This window comes from Thermobia domestica, chromosome 6 (genome assembly GCF_964235325.1).
Source record: "Thermobia domestica chromosome 6, izTheDome1.hap1.1, whole genome shotgun sequence".
NCBI classification, from domain to species: domain Eukaryota; kingdom Metazoa; phylum Arthropoda; class Insecta; order Zygentoma; family Lepismatidae; genus Thermobia; species Thermobia domestica.
The window spans coordinates 188,269,475-188,291,749 of NC_137459.1; the positions used below are offsets into that span (position 1 = coordinate 188,269,475).

At 34.5% G+C, this 22,275-nt stretch overlaps 1 protein-coding gene across 2 annotated transcripts in view; it reads left to right on the top strand.

Moving 5' to 3' along the window:
• The window catches only part of LOC145688366 (uncharacterized), a 335,311-nt gene that overhangs the window by 276,888 nt on the left and 36,148 nt on the right, over window positions 1-22,275 (top strand). For both annotated transcript variants that reach the window (XM_081762515.1, XM_081762516.1), the window contains 4 exons: window positions 2,092-2,148; window positions 5,921-6,001; window positions 14,293-14,345; window positions 19,725-19,785. In XM_081762515.1, coding sequence (XP_081618641.1) covers window positions 2,092-2,148; window positions 5,921-6,001; window positions 14,293-14,345; window positions 19,725-19,785 — 252 coding nt within the window. The remainder of the gene's footprint in view (window positions 1-2,091; window positions 2,149-5,920; window positions 6,002-14,292; window positions 14,346-19,724; window positions 19,786-22,275) is intronic.

Sequence of the window (22,275 nt, forward strand, 5' to 3'; positions counted from 1 at the left end):
AGACGTTTCATTGTTTGGTGGTTTAATAGTTACCCAACCTCATGAAATGGGTAACAAGAAGGCATTATTCAAAACACAGACGCCAGAACTCTTGATTTCTCTAACAGAGACTTGAAGGCTGTCTGCTGTTACTACGATTGTGTTCTGGAAATGATATTAGCTATTCGAACTTTTAGGTCAATTTCAGAACTGCGATAGTATTCTCAATTGTTGCCTGTAATAATGTAAAACAACTGTGAATGTTGATATACTTTCTCGAGGTATGGTTCAATTTGTTCAAAGTGGAATGTAATTGTACGGTTATTGTAAGAATGTAATAATTACAAGCATGCTTTATGAACAAACAAAATTATCAATTGAATCTTAATAGTGAACAAAATCATCTCAAACTACAAGCCTATGCCTAATTGATTCTACTTTGAAGCTGATATCCAGCTGTCGATCTTTTTTATACTAAGTATCAATGTCAACTCAAAAAATATTTTATTTCCAAATTAATATAGTTGAACATTTCTCAGAACCGCACACTAATTTATTTCCACAATTATTGAAGTGACTTCCAATTCAATATTACTAAGTCATTATAGCGCTAATTATATTGATAAATGATTTGAGAGGGTGTGTATTAAACATTATTTAAAGTTGGGCTTACCCAAAACACATAGAATATATTTCTGAGAACGTTTCGGCAATAAGGTTATTGTATCTTCGGTACCTATTCTCCCAAGAAACTAACGTTGCTAGACAAACTACATCACTGTTGATTAAAATTCCTTGTATACAAAAATTTATGCACTTCTAGTAGTAATGTTTGAACGAAATTCTCCTTGCACCTCTGTATCTCGTATTCCTGTGGACAAATCTATATCCTGTAACGCCGGCATATAATAACTAAACAGACCTTTTTCACAAACTGAAAGTAATAGTGAGACCCAAGACTTTATAGCTACATATTATAAATTTGAATACACCAAAGATTTCTTTCAAGGCACAGATTTAAATCTTCCTTAACACAAATTTGTTTACCAATGAACTAAAAATGATGATACATATAAAACAAGTGAAACATCATATCAATGTTTATCATCAATGCGAGAGCTTTACAGGATATAGAAGCTATAGAGGTACAAGAAAAAATCATTAAAACAATTAGCATCCGTTTTCGTCGAATTGAAGTTAATGGTGAATCTTAAGATTTAAAGATATAGTTTTTAGATCTGAAAATGTGTCAGACCTACGGTCTTACGGATCAGATTTTAAATTTGTAGGTCAGAAGATACCAAGATTCTGAAAACAGTTCTAAATTATAGTTACATAAAAACTACAAAATTAGTTAAATTATATAAAAAGACTATAAAAATTATAGTTTTAATTTTTTTTCTTTTTGTTTGACTTTTTTCAATTTTTGATAAGTTAACTTTTATTGTGAAAATTTTAATTTATTTAAAAATTGTATATACTCAAAAATATTTTTTCATTAAACCTTTTCTAAAATGTATTTTTATTAAAGATTTGTTACAAATTTTCGTTAACACAATTTTAGTTTTAAATACTTCTGTGTATTTTCTTTTTTTGCGTTTTTTTTAGTTATCGTTCAATATTTACAGTTTTTTTCTATTTTTTTTCAAATGATTATTTTGTTTGCATAGAATTTAGTTGTTTCAATCTTTTTTTTTTTTGTTTAGTTAAGGTTTTTGTGAAAACTTTTTTTTTATGCATTCAAAAATATCTTTTCTTTCATTGAAAAAATAACTTTCTAGTTAAATCCTAAAACTATAATGCGTTCAAATTTCTTCCGTCAAGTATTGATCAGAGACCACTATGCGGGAAATACTGAAGTTAGTATGAAAAAAAAACAATGACATATCCTTCCCAAAGACTACCCATTTGATGTAGAATTTTCTATTATTGCTGGCTATTAATATATAAAAGAATAATTCACTGAAAGAAAATGGATAGTAAAAATATTAATTATGTTAATTTTGTAGGTTCAGCGGTTCTGCATGTTAAAGTGAGTCTCATTTGTTTGTGAACCAAATATAGTAGCGTTGTTTATTTAATTTATTTATTTTCAAATTTATTCTATTCCAGCAATTGAGAAACTCCGAGCAACTGGCGCAAGTTCAGAGATGCCTGGTTCATCTGCAGGTAAGTTAAGTGAAATTTAGTAAAAACTTAAACAATCATGTGATCTATGATACGAAAATGGTAATGTAAATCCCTACATGGGTAGAAAGGTATTCTTTGTTAGAAGCAAATTTTAAAAAGTTAATGATTACACAGACAATCGTCTCACTTACTTGTAATTTTGAAGGGCTGCGGGTTGCTCAGTAGTAGAGCGTTCACCTCTGGTGCATGGGGTCCTTGGTTCGATCCCAGGTCGCGATCATGTGGTGGACAACAAACGCCGTGTGCGCATTTTTTTCAGAGTTCTTCTGTTTCCTTTCACTTTCTTCATTCCATTTCACTCATTTCTCATCATCACCGTCTCTTTTAACCTAGCCAATATAATCGTTTGACGTAAAACTTAAATGTTTCATTTTACTTCATTTGATTCCTGAAAATTCCTTGCACACTCAAACTTTTTGGCTCTACCCTGAAGCCTTGTTCACGGAAAATAAATGAGGAGTTTGGAAGGTTCGCTACATAAAGTGATGACGGGTTTTTCAGACAGGGCTCTTAGGTAAATGGAACTCAGTTTTCGTGGAAACGTCAGTTGTCTTGGTTGCCTGATTTTTAACAAGTAACGGCAACAGAAATCTCGATAGCCTACGGAAATATATCAGCATATAGTAGTTGTATAGTAAATGAACGGATAATTCAACAGTGGCCTCACACATTTCCAAATTTCAGAATGACTCGATAAATCCCCTAGAACGCATCATCTGCGGAACACTCACAAGCCATGGGCAAACATTCAAAATGGTTGTTGAGGTCGATAATGGCCAAGCACGTAAGTTATTCAAGTACAGTTCAGAAACCGTCCATCAGATTGGAAAACGCAATTAAATGAGATGATGGGTTCTATGTGCGTAAGATTACTTCAAAGTTGTATGAAGAAAATGCTCAGAAAAATGAAACTGATTGGTATTTATGAAGAGTATTATTTACAAAATAAATTTGTTGAATCACAGTCTACAAAAATTATATATATACTGGGTGGTAAAAGAATACACCGATAAATTAGAGGAGGCGATAATAAACATGAAATTAAGCAAAAATTATGTTATAAACGAGCCAAAAACGACACATTCTCACGTGCGGGACTTTAAAACATCAGTGGATGCACTCATATAATGTCGAATAGTTTGTAAGCGTTGAAAATGTGGCTGTCAGATCAAAATATTACATGAAAAGTCGCACTTGACAAATGCAATGACGTATACAGAGGAATGTAGATCTTTGCCGCGCAACGGTGATCTCTACATTTGTAAATACATGTGTAGATTATTTATTTGTCTAGATTTTTTAAGTCTTTGTGTATGTATGTAACATAATGTACAGTATGTAATATATATATATACATATATATATACAGGGGGGCGCGGTGGCTCAGTGGTAGAGCGTTCACCTCTGGTGCTTGGGGTCCCGGGTTCGATCCCAGCCCCCGCCAAGTGAACTTTGTGGTGGACAAACACCGTGCTCGTGGGTTTTCTCGGGGTACTCCCGTTTCCTCCCACTTTCTTCATTCCACCATTTCACTCATCTCTCATTATCACCGTCTCCTTTAGCCTAACCGGCATAACCGTGGGACGTAAAACTTACAGATTTCATTTCATTTCATATATATATACAATTTGTATATAAATTTGTTTTGAGATGTTGAATCTTTATATTATCTTCAAGATATTATTTTTTATGTTTTCCATGCATGTATGTTTTTGCTTTGCTTTGCTTTATTGTGTTATTTTATCCTTTACTTTTAATTCTTATTTTATTGGTATTTTATAATTATATAATTTCATCATTATATAATTATAATCTCTATATATATAAAATTGAAAATCCTATGTTTGTGACTCTGAATCTCCTAAACCACACGACAAATCTCGATAAAATTTGTAACATGGATGAGGTTCGAGGCTGGGCTGGTTTTAGGCTATTCACTTTAATGATAGAGCTGAGGGATGGGATAGGGGGTCTAAAAATAAATAAAACTTAACTCCTGCACCACTCGACCGATCTTGATCAAATTTTCAACATAGATGAGGTTCAGGCCTGGGATCGTTTTTATGATTTAAATTTGAGGGAACAACGTAGGGGAGGAGAAGGAGAGGGAGATATATATATATATATATATAAAAATAAATTTATATAAGACTGAAAATTACTATTTTTGTAACTTAATAACTCTTGAACTATTTGACTGATCTCAATCAAATTTTCAAGATACATGAGGTTCTGATCTGGAAACATTTTTGTAATTTCACTTTAACGGATGATCCTAGGGGAGGGGAGTATGACGTATAAATAAAAACTAATAACTTTTGAACCACCCAACCGATCTCGATCAAATTTTCAACATATATGAGGGTCGGACCTTGGTTTTATATATATATATATATCATTTCACTTTGACGAACCAATCTAGGGAAGGGGGAGGGGGAGATATATATGTAAAAAAATGACTGCCTTTGTGACTTCATCACTCTTGAACCACCCGAAGGGGCAGGGATTACTTTAGGCTATTCAATTTGACGATGCAACGTAGGGGAGGGGGAGAGAAATTCAAAAATGACCGATATTAGTGTTGAGTCCTTAGTTTTCGGGGTCGGTGAGAGAAACAGTGACACTTCTGATGCTGTTTCAATCCAAGTTCAGCTCTGACGGTTGCGGAGGGGAGGATATACAAGGAAGGGGAGGGGGATAAACGTTTAAAAATGATCAAAAATGACTAATATTTGTGTCGAATCCATAGTTTTAGGAGGAGCTGAGATTAACAGTGACAATTCTGATTTCGTGTGCCGCAGCACGGGGGAGGGGGAGCTATATATAATAATAATAATCGAAAATTTCCAATATTAGTGTCTAATCCATAGTTTTCGGGATCATTCAGATGAACAGTGACATTTTCGATCCGGTTTAAATCGAAAATCTGCTCCGCCACTAGGAGGAGGGGATATATATATATATATATATATAAATGATCGAAAATGGCCATTATCAGTGTCGAATTTATAGTTTTCTGGGTCGCTTAGATGAACAGTGATACTTTCGATTCCGTTTAAATTCAAATTCAACCCCGCAACCTGGGGGAGGGATCGGAAATGACCGATATTAGTGCTGAATCCACATTTTTTGGGGTCGCTGAGATGATCAGTGACACTTCCGATGCATGGCCCATAAAATGGGGGAGGGGAAAATATCCCCGCATCTTGGGAAGGGGGAAAGGGAAATACATAAAACTGATCAAGAATAACCCATATTAGTGTCGAATCCATAGTTTCCGGGATCACCGAGATGAACAATGATCTTTCCGATGCCGTTTAAATCGATGTCATTAAAAACGAAAACAGCATATTTCACGGGTATTAAACACATGAGGTAGGAAGTTGTGCATTTAAATTTTCATTTCAACCGAGCGAAGCGGGTAATATATGCTAGTATCCAATAAAATAAGAATTAAAAGTAAAGAATGAAATAACACAATAAGGCGAAGCAAAGCAAAAACATACATGCATGAGAAACACAAAAAATAATATCTTCAAGGCAATATATAGATTCAACATTTCAAAACAAATTTCAAAATAATTTCTAAATTTAGTAATTTTAAGCGCTATTCACAACTGCAATTTCATTTCTTTAGATTCGTTATTTATTTGCTTCTGAAGAGGATATAGTAGTATTGTTACCTTAATTTTGAATGTATTCCACTCCATTCTCTCAGTCGGCTCTGCTTACATTTTTTTTTTCTTTTCAGGTAAAAGGGCTGCTGCACCTGAGGAAATTCCAACTGAAATTCGAAAGAAAGTTCGGACTTCAGAAGTTCGTTCTTCTAGCGGTAAGTTATGAAGTGAAATAATTAATTGATATAAGTAAGGTATTGTCTAAACGCAACCAAGCTCTATATAGGTATGGCATTTATTTATTCATTTATTTGTTATGTATTACCTATAATAAAGCTTAAGCTTCAATTATAGTAGGCATTATAATTATGTATTTAGTAATGTATTCTATTATTTTTACTTAAGAGTTTATAAAGCGTATTTCACAAATTTATACAAATCCTCACCCAGGGTACTTTCTTAATAAAGAAACGGAAATTTGAATGTTATGGAAAGGTAACCAAGAAAGTTCTGTCGCTTTTTTTTATTTCTAGAACATATGCCAGGCCCTTGGTGAGGGTATCGTGACTATACGCGGACAGTGCAGCAGTGGTCTAACAAGTTTAAAAACGGTGACGTAACACTCGAAGACGCACCACGTGCCGCAAGACCAACACATGTACAAAACTAAGATCTTCAGTCGGCAATGGAGGCAAACAGTGGCCAGACATGTGAGGAACTGGGACTACAATTCGGTGTGGGTGGAGAAACCATTCGGAAGTATCTCCATCAACTTGGGAAGCACAAGTTAGTAAAGAGATGAAACGTGTCTGCTCGCGTTGCCTTCTGGCCCGGAGTCAAATCATGATGGACCTATCGACCTGTCTCGTATGAGAAAGGAGCCATTTCTTGACAGGGTGTTGACATGTGATGAGAAGTGGGTCCTGTACGAAGCTCCACGGCGCCATCATCATTGGTTAGCATCTCATGAACCGGTTCCAAAACAGCCGAAATCACTGCAGCAGAAGAGGGTCCTCCTGTGTGTTTGGTGCACTGCTCGCTGCATCGTGCATCAGGAACGGCTACCAACTGGTCAGAGCATCAATGCAGCTGTACTGTCAGCAGTTCAGCCGTATTCAAGAAAACCTCAAAACTCTAGAGCCAGCACTTCTGAATTGCAAAGGGGTCCTCCTATTACAGGACAACGCTAAGCCCCACGCGGTTAGGATGACCCGGGACACCATTCTACGCCTTGGATGGGAAACACTATTGCATCCGTCTTACTCCTTGGACATTGTACCGTCCGATTATCACCTTTTCCATTCCTTGGTCAATCACCTTAGAGGATGCCAGTTCAAATCCCTAGTAGAGGTGCAAAATGCACTTGATAACTTCTTCGCTTCACAGCCCACCAAATTCTACAGCGATGGAATCCATGGCCTTCCAAAACGTTGGCAGAAGGTCGTCAATGCTGATGGAAACTATTTTTGATCTTTCAGATACGTCTTAGGTGACATATCGATGTTCGAAAGTGGTGGGTGGAAAAGCGACAGAACTTTTTTTGTTACCTTAATCATATACTGCTTCCCTGAGTGTTTTTTGTCATTGGCCGAATTGTACATCTCCAACATAAGCTAATCCCCGCAATAGGAATCTTGTGAATAAATAAAGGCATTTCGATATTAATTGTCCCCTTTCTTTCCGCCGAAGTGAAATTTTCGAAAACGCTGTAACACGTATTCCCTTATTATTGTTTAAGAGTTTATATGCCGAATTTCACATCTTGAACTTAAGTGAGCTTAGTGAACAAAGAAAAAGAAATTTCAACATGATTTAAGTTGCTGTTTTTCTCCCTAGGAGCGAATTTTCCTGAAATTGAATCTTACTTTTAAGTAAAAGGTTTATATACCGAATTTCAGATCTTAAGCGGAACCTTACATTCAGCACTTTCTGATTAAAGAACGGGAAATTTGAGTATTGTATAAGTGCCTTTTTTTTTTTTCCACCAGGATTTTGGAAAGCACTGAAACGCGTGTTTTCTTATTTTTATGAAGAGTTCATATCGAATTTCATCTCTCTAATGTGAGGAATTCGTGAGATACTTTCTTTGGGGGAACTTCCGAACCTCTTTTAGATTGATATTTCCAAAAATCTGTCCTTATCCCTTATTTTTGTGACGACAAAAGAAATATTTTCACGAAATTTCTAGTTGTTACCTATAGTAGTGTAGTTTGGGCTATGATAATTCACCCAGTTCTTATATTTTATATAATTGTATAGATAGACATTTAAACGCTGAATTCCAGGCCAAGGTCTCGCGTCTCGATTTTTCTCGCATAACACATTATCACAGATCATTTGTATGTGTGCAAACAAAATACACAATGGTTATAGAATATCATTTATTAAATCATGTTATTGAAGGACAGTCAAAACACACAACCTTTTATCTCTGAGAAGAAAAGAAATGTATAATTTTTGCAAGCATTCTTAGCTACCGTGTTAACCTTGAAAATTATAATTTTTAACTCTAAGTATCCTAAGTATACATACTAAAATAATAATAATAATAATAATAATAATAATAACCTAGAAACTGAGTACAATAATTACATCTCTAGTCTCAATGTTTTCGTTTCTTTGAGGGACGACAGAAGAAAATTTCTCTCTTGCTTTTGGATTCATTAAGATGACCGGAAATATAAGAAATGTAACTACAGAATTGGGTACGACTACTTCATTCAAATACTCACTCAAATCGTATGATTTGGTTCATTTATTTTCTCAGAAAAAATCGTACGTATTCTCACTTTCTCAATAACTTAATTTAACGGACGAGAGGTTAGTTGTTGGCACGAGGGATCTGGGTTTGATCCTCATGTGGTTCGGATTCCACGTTAAACTTTAAGCCCTCGTCTCATATAGCTTCAATTCTGAGAGGGACGTTTGACTCTAGTCCTACCTACCTAAAAGTTAGTTAAGTCACATTTCGTGTTGTCAACTGTATACTTAATGCTACAGTTTTACCAAGAAGTGTCTAATTCTTGCATTAGTGTGATATCAAAACAAAGCCTTGTATACGTAGTTAGGGTCTATGTTTCACACTTGTAATCCCTCCGTCTCATAGATGGGACAGTATTATATGTTATATTACCGATGTGAATCTTATATGTCCCCAACAATCTGATACTATTTTGATTAAAGGAAACCTGCTTTAGAGATTAAATTATTTCACTGTGTTGTTTTTATCACAAAAATGTGATTTTAGAAAGCAACCAACCATATCCAAACAAGAGAGTCTTGTATTTCTACAAAGTCGTTTGGAATTCATGATTTCAGTCACTCACCTGATTTTGAACGTTTCAGAAAATTATTCATGAAAGTAGTCCAACTGGCACAAGATTGTATTTCCTATTCTCTCTCGGCTTTTTCCAGTTTTCTACCTCCTTACATCTTTTTTCTCTTTATTTCTTTCTTTGCTGGAATCATTTTCATTATTTACGAAAACGGAAAACCAGAAATCTGCAAATTGCTTAGACCATACTCCTCAAGTGTATGCGGTTCAACTACTACCAGACCACAACTCAGTGTCTGAAGGGAACTCGTGTTTTATAAAATAATTTTAAACTGACACACAAACATAGTCAACGTCTTGCGAATGAAATCAGAAAAATAAACACACTGCTGAACAAGACTGCACTTATTTAATATAAAAACACATTTACACGTGACGTTTCGATCTTCTAGCCAAGATCCTCATCAGACGTACATCAGAGAGTGTACGTCTGATGAGGATCTTGGCTAGAAGATCGAAACGTCACGTGTAAATGTGTTTTTATATTAAATAAGTGCAGTCTTGTTCAGCAGTGTGTTTATTTTTCTAAAATAATTTTGTTGTGTCGTTATGGTTTCGGGTTATTAAAATGTTCAAAAATGTCCAGTGGCTCTTCCGAACAGCTGCCTACAGTCCTATTGTTTATTTCTAGCGTTAGGCAAATGTTTTGAAGCAGTGAACAGAAAGAAAAGTAAAAGTGAGAATGGATCTTGTAAGAAATTGTTGACGTTGGAGGACAGATTGTGCGCGATTGTTGACAGTTGTGATATGGCCATACCAACGTAACTTCCTGGAGCCACCAGTGTCCAAATAAATGGCTACCTAATAATAATAAGAGTTCAAAATAAATCTCACAAAGTCTAAAGATATCATAAATTGGTTCAGGATTTCAGAAAAGTACTGAAATATATATATATATATATATATATATATATATATATATATATATTTTTTAATCTCACAAAATAAAGACTTCGGTCAAGATTAGTGTTGTAAAATTTTCGAAAATTTTGAAACGGCTGGTAAAAAATCGTTTTTTCCGATTTGTTTCCGGAAAAATTGGAAAAAAAAAAAACAAAAATCTTTGTATTGTTAGTTTTACTAGTAATGGAACAGTTTTTTTGAAGACGTGAAAAATGTAAATTAAGAAATTCCAATATTGTGAATATTTAAAAAAGAAGCACTCGAAAATAAAACAGTTGTAATTATTCTTGAAAATTAATAGCTTGCGCTCATTTCCTTCATGTGCCTTCTAGTCGTTTACTTCTGGTTGTGCATTAATTACAGAAATTTTACAATTGCATACACATCTATCATCATGAAGCGTTTCTGTTGCAACAAATAGGGCTCTTGAATGAAACTGAGTCCTTAATGTGCTCTTTGATCTGGTGAAATTTTGTTAATCTTAACCAAATTGCTTCTTAAAAGAAAGAGCAGTAGGCAAATTTTACTAATATTCATGCACTAAAACATATAATTACTATTATTTAATATTCAAATACAGGCTTTAATATAAACTTTATGTACAAAATTTTGTATGTAAACAAATACCTGTTTTCTAATGCGAAAATTAATCTACATATATAAAATGAAAGTGACTATATTTGTAACTTAACAACTCTTGAGCCACCAGATTGATCTCGATAAAAAGTTTCAACATAGATGAGGTTCGGGCCTGGGATGGATTTTACCATTTCACTTTAAACGTGCAACTTGGAGGAAGTAAGTGTGGATATTTATTGAAATGGTTTTCGGAGTTGCTGAGATGAACAGTGGTATTTCCGATGCTGTTTAAATAAAAATTCAGGCCAGCAACTTAGGGGAGGGGAATAACAGATTATATATATATATATATATATATATATATATATATATATATATATATATATATATATATATATATATATATATATATATATATATAAATGATTGAAAATAGCCTATATCAGTGTCGAATCCATAGTTTTCGGGGTCGCTGAGATGAACAGTGACACTTCTAATGCCGTTTAAATCCAAATTCAGAGCCGTGACCTAGGGGCAGGGGAGAGGGGAGATATACAAATGATCGAAAATGACCAATAGTAGTGTCGAATTCACAGTTTTTGAGGGTTGCTGTGATGAACAGTAACACTTCTGATGCCGCTTAAATCCAAATGCAAGCCCGCAACTTGTATAGGAAGAGAGATATAAAAATGACTGTAAATGGCCGATATTAGTCAAATCCATAGTTTCCGGGGTCGCTGAGATGAACAGTGACATTTCCTATTCTGTTTAAATCCAAATTCACCCACGCAACTTGGGGGCGGGGAGATATATAAATATGATCGAAAATGACCGACATTAGTATCGAATCCATAGTTTTGGGGGTCGCTGAAATGAATAGTACCACTTCCGATGCCGTTTAAATCAAAATTCATCCTCGTAACTTAGGGGTCCTGAGATGAACATTTAACATTTTCGATGCTGTTTAAATCAAAATTCAGTGCCGCAACTTGGGGAAAGGATGAGTGGTAGATACATAAAAATGATCGAAAATGGCCGATATTAGTTTCGGATCCATAGTTTTCAGGGTGGCTGAGATGAACAGTGACATTTCCGATGCCGTTTTAAATCCAAATTCTGCCCTCATTAGTTATTCCTAAAGGGGAAAGGTGACATGTAAAAGTAGATAAAAATGACTGATACTAGTGTCGAATTCATAGTTTTTGAGATCCGTCAGTTCATTGGTGACAGTTTGTGCCCTTTATACCCAAAATTAACAGAATACCAGTTCTTCGCACAGGGAGAATAGTTTCGTCTTTAATAATAACGAACGGAAAATTCACATGTTAAATTCTTTAATATATTTGTCGCTGCTCAAACTTACGCACTTCTGCGGTGTGTGTGTGTGTGTATATGTAAATAAGATAATCGCTCTTTTTGAGTTGTTCGAAAAATATACAAATAATAAAGAGGGATTTTTGCCAGAAATCCGAAAACTAAAAAGTAAAATTAAAAGCTGTTGCTTTAAGTATTTTTCCTGCTAACGAAATATGTTATATATATGCTGGAGACGCGTTACAGCAAATAAGATTAGTATCAGGCGGAGAAATAGTTCTCAAATTATATTTTCCGTGATTTGCCAATATTTCCGAACAAAATATTTTTTGTAATGGGTTCAAAATTTCCGGAAATTTTACACAGCACAAGGACAATACGTATCTCCCTAAAATATATACTATATTTGATTTTAACATACTGGTATTAACTAAAATGATTCTGGCCCTGTTATTTAACACTTCCTTGCCATAAAACGGTAACTTTATAAGATTACTTAAGATAACTTAAATGCGTCTATATTAATTAATCTAACTAGGATTATATTTTAGGATCTTTTGTAGTCATAACTCCATACTATCACGGTGCTAACGTTAAAGGAGTGGTACAAATATATTTGTTGCCACAAAATTTGCCTATTCTAATAGAAGAAACATAACTACTCAATAATCTAGTTAATAAACTGTATACTGTAAACTAGTAAATATAAAGTAGTTTTCATTTTAAAAGCATAATGTAGTAAAATATTCGAAAATGTCAATTTTTCCTAATATTTTCGTTTTTTTCCCGGGCCTTTACAACGCTAGTCAAGATAGTGACATTAGTTCCACTCTTTCAGTAAAATAGTTTTTACTTCACGTGGAAAGAATATTTGAGGTCACGACTGAAGGAATAGAGAGAATATATAGAATGCAATTCATATCTACAATGATCCACTTCTAACGCAACTTATTCTGTGGTATTTCACATGAGTAAACAGCTGTATAGTTTTTCTTGTTTTGGTCACAAATAAATGGTGTAATTTTTAGTGCGGAGTTGTAATTTATTTAGTTATGTTCTTATTGGTACATGAAATAGGTGGGCATACAGCAGGCTGTTTCACGTATGTTGGACAAAGAATTTACCTGACCTTGTTCAAGCGCGTCTGTTAGTGTAGTGCGTAAGCTATGAAAGAGTATTTATGTATCCTCGCTAGGTCGGAAACCGCGTCCAAACTAAGTCACTTTCGCGGGGGTACGTTGTATTACTTTTCCAAGCGTTTGTATTTTCTCGCTGGGCCAAAAATGCTCACAAAACTGAATCACATATGGTGCCCACCGACGAGGATGAATATGTAGCGCTTGGAAGCTGTACGAGTGGCATTTAGCAAACCAAAGGGGGGTTGTACGTTGATATTTTGGGTGGGGCGTGGGCAAACCAGAAGCCATCATGTACAGTAACAAAAGCGCGTAGCACTTCCAAAAGTGGGTCCGAGCATGCAAAGAGGCTTTTTTCCAAATGGTTCATTTTGCTTCCTGGCTATTGTTACCGAGGCAAACTGAAGAATTGTAGGGTGAAGAATCAAGTCGCAGTACTTCCGGAAATGTGCGAAAACTAGATCAACATGGTCCGCATCCATCAAGACAAAGCTTCATCACGTATCTCAAGATCGTCCCTTGCATTCTACCAGGGTGTGGAGGAAGCTACTGGAATACATGCTATACCTTTCAACGTGATACTGTAAATTCTTCGGGGGGTGCGATGGCTCAGTGGTAGAGCGTCCACGTCCGGTGCTTGGGGTCCCTGGTTCAATCCCAGCTCGCGGCGTGTGGACTTTGTGGTGACAAGCTCAGTGGTCGTGGGTTTTCTCGGGGTTTTCCTGGTTGCTCCCACTTTCTTCATTCCACCATTTCATTCATTTCTCATCATCATCGTCTCCTTTAGCCTAATCGGCATAATCGTGGGACGTAAAACTCAAAGATTTCATTTTATTTTTTTGTAAGTTCTTAAGACGCAGGTCCAATGTACTTTGTGGTTTTGGACTTCTTAAAAGAGGTTTGGGCAAGAGGCGTATGACAACTGTGAGCGGACTCTGGAAAGCTGTGAAATAGCAATGGAGCAAGATCTTCATTGTTGTTTTTCCAGTCGTACTTTGTGCAATGGAAACTACGTTGCCGGGCCACCGTTCAGAACCAGAAGAGACATATCGAACATTGTCGTCCTATCCTGTCTTCTTTACTATTTAGTAAGTACAATTTGCCACATATACCCGGAACAGCCTCTGTCTTCTTGGATATTTATTTTACGTAGTTTTTTAATATTAAATGATTAACTGTAGCATAGAATAGCAGATAACTTATATTTTCTAATGATATTTATTTTTAATTAATTTACAAGGAGAGTTCCAAGTTATTCCCACAAGAGATGGCGAAAATCCAGTCAACAATCAGGTAAGTGGATGATGAGTTAATTTTTGTCTGTGAGTGGTTGATACTAAATTTTAAATTTCATGCTGTACCAGCTGAGAGAGAACCAAGAACAATGCGTCATTGTATTATATGAATAAAGAAAAATGAGAAAAGCCTTGTCTCAATTAGTCTACTTTGCTAAAGTAAAAGTAATGTCCAATATAATGTACAATAAAACTATTACAACGAGCAATATTGTAGACTTCCCTTGGAACGACCCCCAGTGTAACTTACGATTTCTTTACCATATGGCGTTATCAGTTGCCAAAGATGACCGGAGTCCTCAGGACGTCCACGTCATGTAAGCAGTTACTCATTTTCTAATTTGCAAGAGGCAACCAGCCACATATATCCACAAGGAAATGGAGCCGGTGTTTGGAGGTAGGTGTTTAGTAGTGCAAAGCGCGCAGTTGTGATGCAAGAAGTGGACCTTGCTCCGGGCTGAAACCCGATATTACGCGTGTTCACGAAATGGTTAAAGCAGATGTGATTATGTGGAAGAATAGACAAAGGTCTGTTAGAATATTGTGTAGATCTTGTTTTTCGTTTATGATTCGTAATCTGCCAATAAACCTATAGGCGCAAAGACTTTTCGATTTTACCTCTTATATATAGATATAGTGTATATTTGGGGGGGGGGGCGTAGGTCAGTTTGTACATCGTTGTTTTAGCATTAGAGAGGTCCTGGATTCGAAACCTGGTTATCATTCTGATAGAGATCTTCCAAGTAGAGATCCAAGGGCTCGGGAGAAAATGGCTTTATTTTTTAAGATTTTTTTTTCTTCTAAATTCTTTTTTTCTGGAAAGTTTGGGCTGTTTCGAGTATTTCAACTTTAGTAAAGGAATATCAGTGCATTTTATCTTCTATTTCCCATTACCACACACACGCACAAACAAAAACATTTAATTACTGCATTCTGAAAAACAAATTAGAAGTTCAGTAATCAGGGATATTACTTAGTACATCTCTTGATAGGAAAAAGAAAAGGATATCAGTGGACACGATGGGTTTTCTAGTTAGAACAAATTGTTTGTAAAGCTATTAGAATAATTTTCTATGACAAAAATATTTTAATGAAAAATCCATAGTATTAGCAATAACTTCTGAAAATGTACTAGTTAGTTTTGCTGGAACAAAGTTATCTTTTAAAATGTATGTATAAACTAAAAGTAGCTCAAGTGATGGAGCGTTGGCTTCGCATTTGGGATGTCGTGGGTGCGATTCCAGCTGCCTGACTTGGGTTTTCCAGGGTTTTCTTCAGTCCTACCAGGCAAATGCCGGGATGGTACCAGGTACCTACTAAAACAGGCCCTGGCCGATACCTTCCGAAATCCTTTCCGTTATTATTGTTATTGTTAGATATCCAGTATAAACTGGCCTCCGAGCTGTATCTGGTGATTGTTAAATAAATAAATTAATTAATTAATAAAACTTCAGCTTCTTTCTTGGAGCTAAACACAACATTTATGTAGGAGATTATGCGGAACAAGTATATCTATCTATATACGAATCATTTATTGGGATAGAACAAATACCGGTAATTGTCATGTTGTTGACGTCAGCATTCTCCACCCAAATCAATCAATCAAATTTATTGAGACCGTTAAAATTCAAGTGGGAGAAGGTTAAAAACTTTATACACAAGTTCTTTATTTCAAAAATATTGACATGAGTTTGAAACAGGAGTATATTGACATATATTAACAGAAGTAAAAAATAGAATCAATTAATTCTGTAATTTTCGTTACTGTTAAACTAACATCATACCAAAAATGGCAGTTTGTGGCTTTAATATTATAAACTGAACTTGTATTAGAATCTAATAGAATGTATGAAGCTCACAACAGTATTTTCCGATACATAGAACGAGAGCTAAGCAAAATTCTATGTGAAAACAAATACGGGTTTTTATGATACTTTTAGTTTGATACTTTTTTTTTCTTTTCTGCCCATTTGAACTTAGGCAAACCCGTACAACACACATGCCGACATATAGAACGTTCAGGAACTTGATAATGCAGTCAGACAATCAACATGACTATCATGATATGTTGGGTTGCATAACTTACACTTGCTGACCATAAATGACGTGCCAGTTCAAAAACCAATTACCATAGCCAGCCTCGAATTGAGCACAAGACTCATAAGTAGTGAACGTTGTAAAAGAATTTATTTAGTTAGAAAATTCACTACAGGTAAACAAAGGTGATCAATAAAAACCAAAAATTTCCGTTTTTTTCTTCTTTACTACCAAGAGTTTCCAGGTAAAGTAACGTAGCTCCATTATAAAGCGGTCAGTTTTCTTTTCTTCTTGAAATGTGAAAACTGAAACGATTGTTATCTTCATTTAAACAGTAAAAATACTTTTCAATAGAAAAGGATATATATATAAAAGAATTACACTATAGTTTTTTTTTTTTTTTTTTTTTTTAACTAACTATACACTTGACTCATTTCTTTTCTAGTGGTCAACTTAAAGGTTGGGTCTTTAAGGATTATCCATAGTTGCGATCGCATTACAAAATAGTTCTAAATACTTGATAACCTAATATTTATCGATCAGTACTATGGTTTCCAATATTTTAGTTGGTAGAACATGTGCACTACTGATAAGTGGACCACTGGGAGTACTTGGCTCCTCGGGCTCCCCTATAGATCCACCACTGTATACTTCGAATCATTCTATAAATGAGTGTATTATTTCATAGCTAACCTAATAAAGGGTATTTGAAAAGCCGTATCCTGTCATTTTTAGTCAATAGACTGCTATAGATGGTATGTTGGAGTTATACGAGTATTAAATTCACGTGAACTTCGCCCTTTATTATATTTTTAAAGAAGAATTTGAATAAATCTTATATGCTTAACATCTGGCATTAAAAGGGTAACAATTCATAAGATAAAAAAGAAAGAAAAAAACGTCGAACCATGTAAAGTTTCAGAACATCCTCAAAATGAGAATTTAAATACTGTTGCTTTTATTTCAAGTTCAGTTTGTAGTGTTCGCAATTTTCATTTGGCTAATACTTTTGATTATGTAACCGCAAAATTCTTGTTTTCAGAGAATATCTTCGCTACTGGTATCTTTGTGATTAGTTAAACAAATACATTATGTATGACACATAGACGTACAAGATAACATGAAAAACAATATTGTACAATTATTACACAATACGCATAATAATTACCTTAAATTTAATATTATTCCAAAAGGCAACTCTTGAGTTGACACACTTGAGCATTAGTGTTAGGAGAAAAGCTTCATTTAAGCGAAACAGGTGCATAGTTCGACATATTAAGAAATCACTTTCTCAGACTCGCTTTCTTCCAATGAACAGTTACTAGGGATGAATGCTACATGAGGGCAAGAGAGAGATTTAATTACAATAGGACCTAGTATATCACATATCACATGAAATAATGCCTGTTTTGATAGAGATTTTCTATAATTGAAACATTGATAAATTGTTGTGGTCTGATAATTTCATGTGAAGTGGCGTGAAATATTTTGTAAATGTAATTATAAAAGAGGATGCAAAATTTTCCAAGTAATTGTGTGTAAACTTCATAGTTGGCTGTATGTAGTAAGTATAATTCTATGATGGAGGAGGTGTACACGCTAGTTTGCTGCATTTATGATCTTTACACTCGGACCAAAAACGTAATTCAACTCGGTAATTCTACTGTACATATATACTTTATTCTTTTCTATCCTTAATAGGCTTACCACCAACCAATAGACCTAATTGACAGATAATGTCACACTACAATATCCATGTGGTAATTAATGTATCTTCATATAAATTCCTCTGATTAATGTTTCAGACTAATAAATTAACCAAACTAATATTTCTTCTATATAGTCATTCAGACCATAGGTCTTCTCTGAAATACCACAACTCGTCATCCGGCATTCCATATCTGACCATCTGTTTGTAGATATGGCTTATTGTTTGGACTACTTGTATCAACACATTAATGTCCGGATATGTGTTTCCATTCTTAATACTCCTCGCGTAAGTATCAAACTGTAATTAGCTCAGTAAGTCACTAATAACCAAATTTAGAATGATTTATCTGTTCAGTAAGTTTTTCCAGAGGTTCTACGTTTGATCGGAAGGGACACGTATGTATTTCCAGACAATAAGCCATAGAACTAAAACTTAGTACAAACTTCATAATATAGATAAGGAAGATGAAGAGGTCGCCTAGGTATTTGTTTTTGGATTTTCGAATTTTCAATTACACCGGATGAAATTTGGCCACTTTTTAAAAATCTTAAATTGGATTATTTTACAGTATTGTAGCTTGCATTATATTTGTAACATAACTGTAAAAAAATATGTATTCACCCCTTTTTCTTTCCAAAATTTGTATCGTTATCAAATTAAAGGCCGTTCGACCGTTACTGAGGTGAATTGGCTTCTTTGAATTTTTTGAGAAAGTATTTTTATTTTATTTTATTTGTTTGTTTACTTTTTCGTTTTACGCCGTTACAATATGTAATTTGTTTAAAGTTTTTCACTCAAATAATGAGATAGAGCTCCTTCGTGGCTAAGCGGTTAGCGTACGCGCCTTTGGCGTGGGAGACCCGGGTTCGATTCCCGGCGGGAGCTCATGTGGTTCGGATTCCACGTTAATCAGTAGGTCCACGTCTCATATAGCCTCGCTGCTGAAAGGGACGCTAAACTAAAGTCAACTCAACTCAACTCAAATAATGAGATCTTAAAAGCTTATCTTTAATCAATTCAAGTCGTGAAGAGTTAACACAGAATTTCGTTATTGTGCATTACTAATTCACGATTTAAAATGTAACTCTTTATATCATGCACTGCAGAAATGGAAAATGGAGGAAGTGCGGAAATGCATTATTTATTTACTTTTCTGCAGATAGTTTCTGAGAATTCCCAAATCTGTAGCAAAGCAATAAATAAAAAAATAATTTCCCATTTTTTGAAAAGACATTAAGTGAGATTTTTTTTTTGTTATTGCTAGTAGTTCAATAATCCATAAACTTTACAAAACATATATATATATATATATATATATATATACAGTGGCGGATCCAGGATATGATCAAGGGAGGGGCTAAACCATAATTTGCTGTTTTATCCAGTGTAATGCAGAATTGAAGCCCATTTTATCCAGTGTAAACCTATAGCCCCTTAGCCTCCCCTGGATCCGCCCTTGTATATACAACATTGGTAAGCTGCAATATCAAACAGCCGAGGGCAATTATTCTTCTTCCATTTCTTGTTTCTAGTTTCGAATACAATTCATTAATATTCCTGTGCATAATATTTATTTTGAATAACAAATGCTTGGAGTAAATGTTCTCATATTCTTATAATTTATTTCAGGAAGACAATACAACTGGAGAAAGTTCAGGATCCGTACCATCTTCATCTTGTAGACCCAAGAGTAAGTTTCCAGACTTTTTTACTTTTTTTTTAATCAGTGTTGTATATTAAACAACTTTTTTTATTCATAAGATAATAAACTATGGTAAAAACAATAGAGAGGATCAATCGAAATATATGTATGTGATAGTCACCCACAAAATCGTCATTACCTATATAATATGTTAACATATTGACTCTATTAACGAACTCGGCTCTACCCAGATACTGCTAAAAAATAAAATTCAAAAATTTGCTTACGTGTATGGGATATGGGCTATAGATACCCATAGTTTAAATCACTGTTACCCATTACGATGTAAGTGGATTGACTTCATTAACGAACTCGTGTGACATAATTGCTCTAGCTATATATTGCAAATAAACAGAACTTAAAAAAAAAAAAACTCATCCGTTTAAGAGCTGCCGTGCGGAGTAACGGACAGACGGGCGTACCAACAACACTATCTTGTAAGTCTCAATGCACGATTCTAGTAATGAAATTGAAAATTGAAAATATTGAAAGAAAATTTCCCATCATAAAGAAACAACGATTGTGATTCTTAATTCGTTTTTGTTGTGCAATAATTTCGGAGATATTTTGGGTGTAAAATTTATTTTCTGTCTAAATAGTTGGCCCCGAATATATCGTCCCTTTCCGGCATTAATGCAATAAGCGACAATTTGAAAATTTTACAGGAGAGCCGAAAAACTGAAATTTTGATGTTTTTTCTTGTATAACTTTTTTGTTTTGTGGACCATTTTCGTAAGAAAAATACAACTAATATAATTAAGCAAGCTTCGTCAAATAGAACAGTGCCGTATATAATAGCTTCAATATATTCACTTATTTTGGCGCTTAATTCATTTTTGCTTACAAAATTTTTAACAAATCAATGCTTCAAGCGACATTCATTCAAATGTATTAATGCATTAAGGCACACGATGTCGTAGTGAGATTAAACGACATTCAGGGGAAAAATAAATGGTAATAAATTGCTGATTCGTTAATTGAAGAATGTTAGTTGTATACTGATCGGTAAAATACTGTACGCTTCTTGAAATAATGCTGCTTAAAATCAATTAGCCAAGAAAAATGCTTTGGATTACCTCTCCTTTATATGTAAAAATTAATCTAATCTTCTGAATGGTTAGTTAATAATAACTGACACTATTATTAAGTTTTCTCATTTAGTTTTAGCGTTTTTTTTTTTTTTTTTTTTTTTTTTTTTTTTTTTTTTTTTTTTTTTTTTTTTAATTTTGTTAAGCTTACTGATACAATGAAAATTTGCATCATACATTTACTAAATAAATGCAAATTGTCGAAACTTCACAAAACTATAACTTTATCAATTTTTAACTATTGCAAGAAAAAAAATTTAAAATAAATGATGACAGCATGTTTCAATCTTGAATTTCCTCTTTGGTGTCCTCTTCATTTGTCTCAAGGAGGGTATCTTGTGCTTCTGCCTTGTGTGGCAACTGCTGGTAGAACCCGTGTAGAAGCTTTGGTAGACTATTCTGATTACACAATTTGACAAGATCCTGGCCTTACTGATAGGGATGGCTGCCGCATAAAGTCTGCTTGGCTGCTTTTGTCTTGGTGGGCGAAGTTTTAGTGTAAGATACACTGCGTCCTTAGTCATTGATACTTAACTTTGGCAAATTCACTATTTTTGAAAAAGTGACAACGTTCATTTTTGACAGCAAGAAAGGTTCCTCTGACTCATGTTTCTTAGCACTGAAGATTTGGGCTGCCAAAGTTGACCAATTTCTAAAAGAATCATGCTTCAAGAATTCTTCATTATATGGATATGTCTTTGTTCTCGCTATTCTCATGACGGTAATCCACTCGGAAGGACTTTCAATTTTTTGATTGTGAGATGCTTTCTCAATTTGACTATGCACACTGTCCACAGGCATATATGTGTGACCCGCTACCAAATAATGGATATGAAGGAATTCAGAAGGATCTAGGTCTCTTTTTTGGACTCTGAAAGGCCGTCTAGGTTTTTGTGACCAAGGATATAACATTAATTTTGAATTGGTCTGTGTATCATTGTCGTTCGTATCAATTTAATCTCTTTTAGGCCTTATCTTACGTGGTCTAGGTGCTGAAAGAAACATATGTTTACACGAATTATAGCTTGAATATGTAATAAGTAGACTTCGGATTTTTACATATTTGCATTTTTTTTTTTTTTTCCTGACGCGATATTGATATGCTCTTTACACAGAAATTCGTTTCAGCTGTTTTGAGGTAAAATAGCAGAGTTTTATAGTGCATATATTTGCATATTTTGGAGGTTAGTGCATATAAATGCATATTTAAAGGAACAACCAAATTGATAATTTTTAACGTCCAAGAACTTTCCTCATAAATAGAATTCCAAGTTTATAATATAAAAATGGACTGAAGATCTTGAAATGGTTCATTGTTGTCGGTTTAGAATACCTACCAAGGTCATGTGAAAGGAGAATAAGAAAGGGGTGAGTGATTCATCCTCCCGGC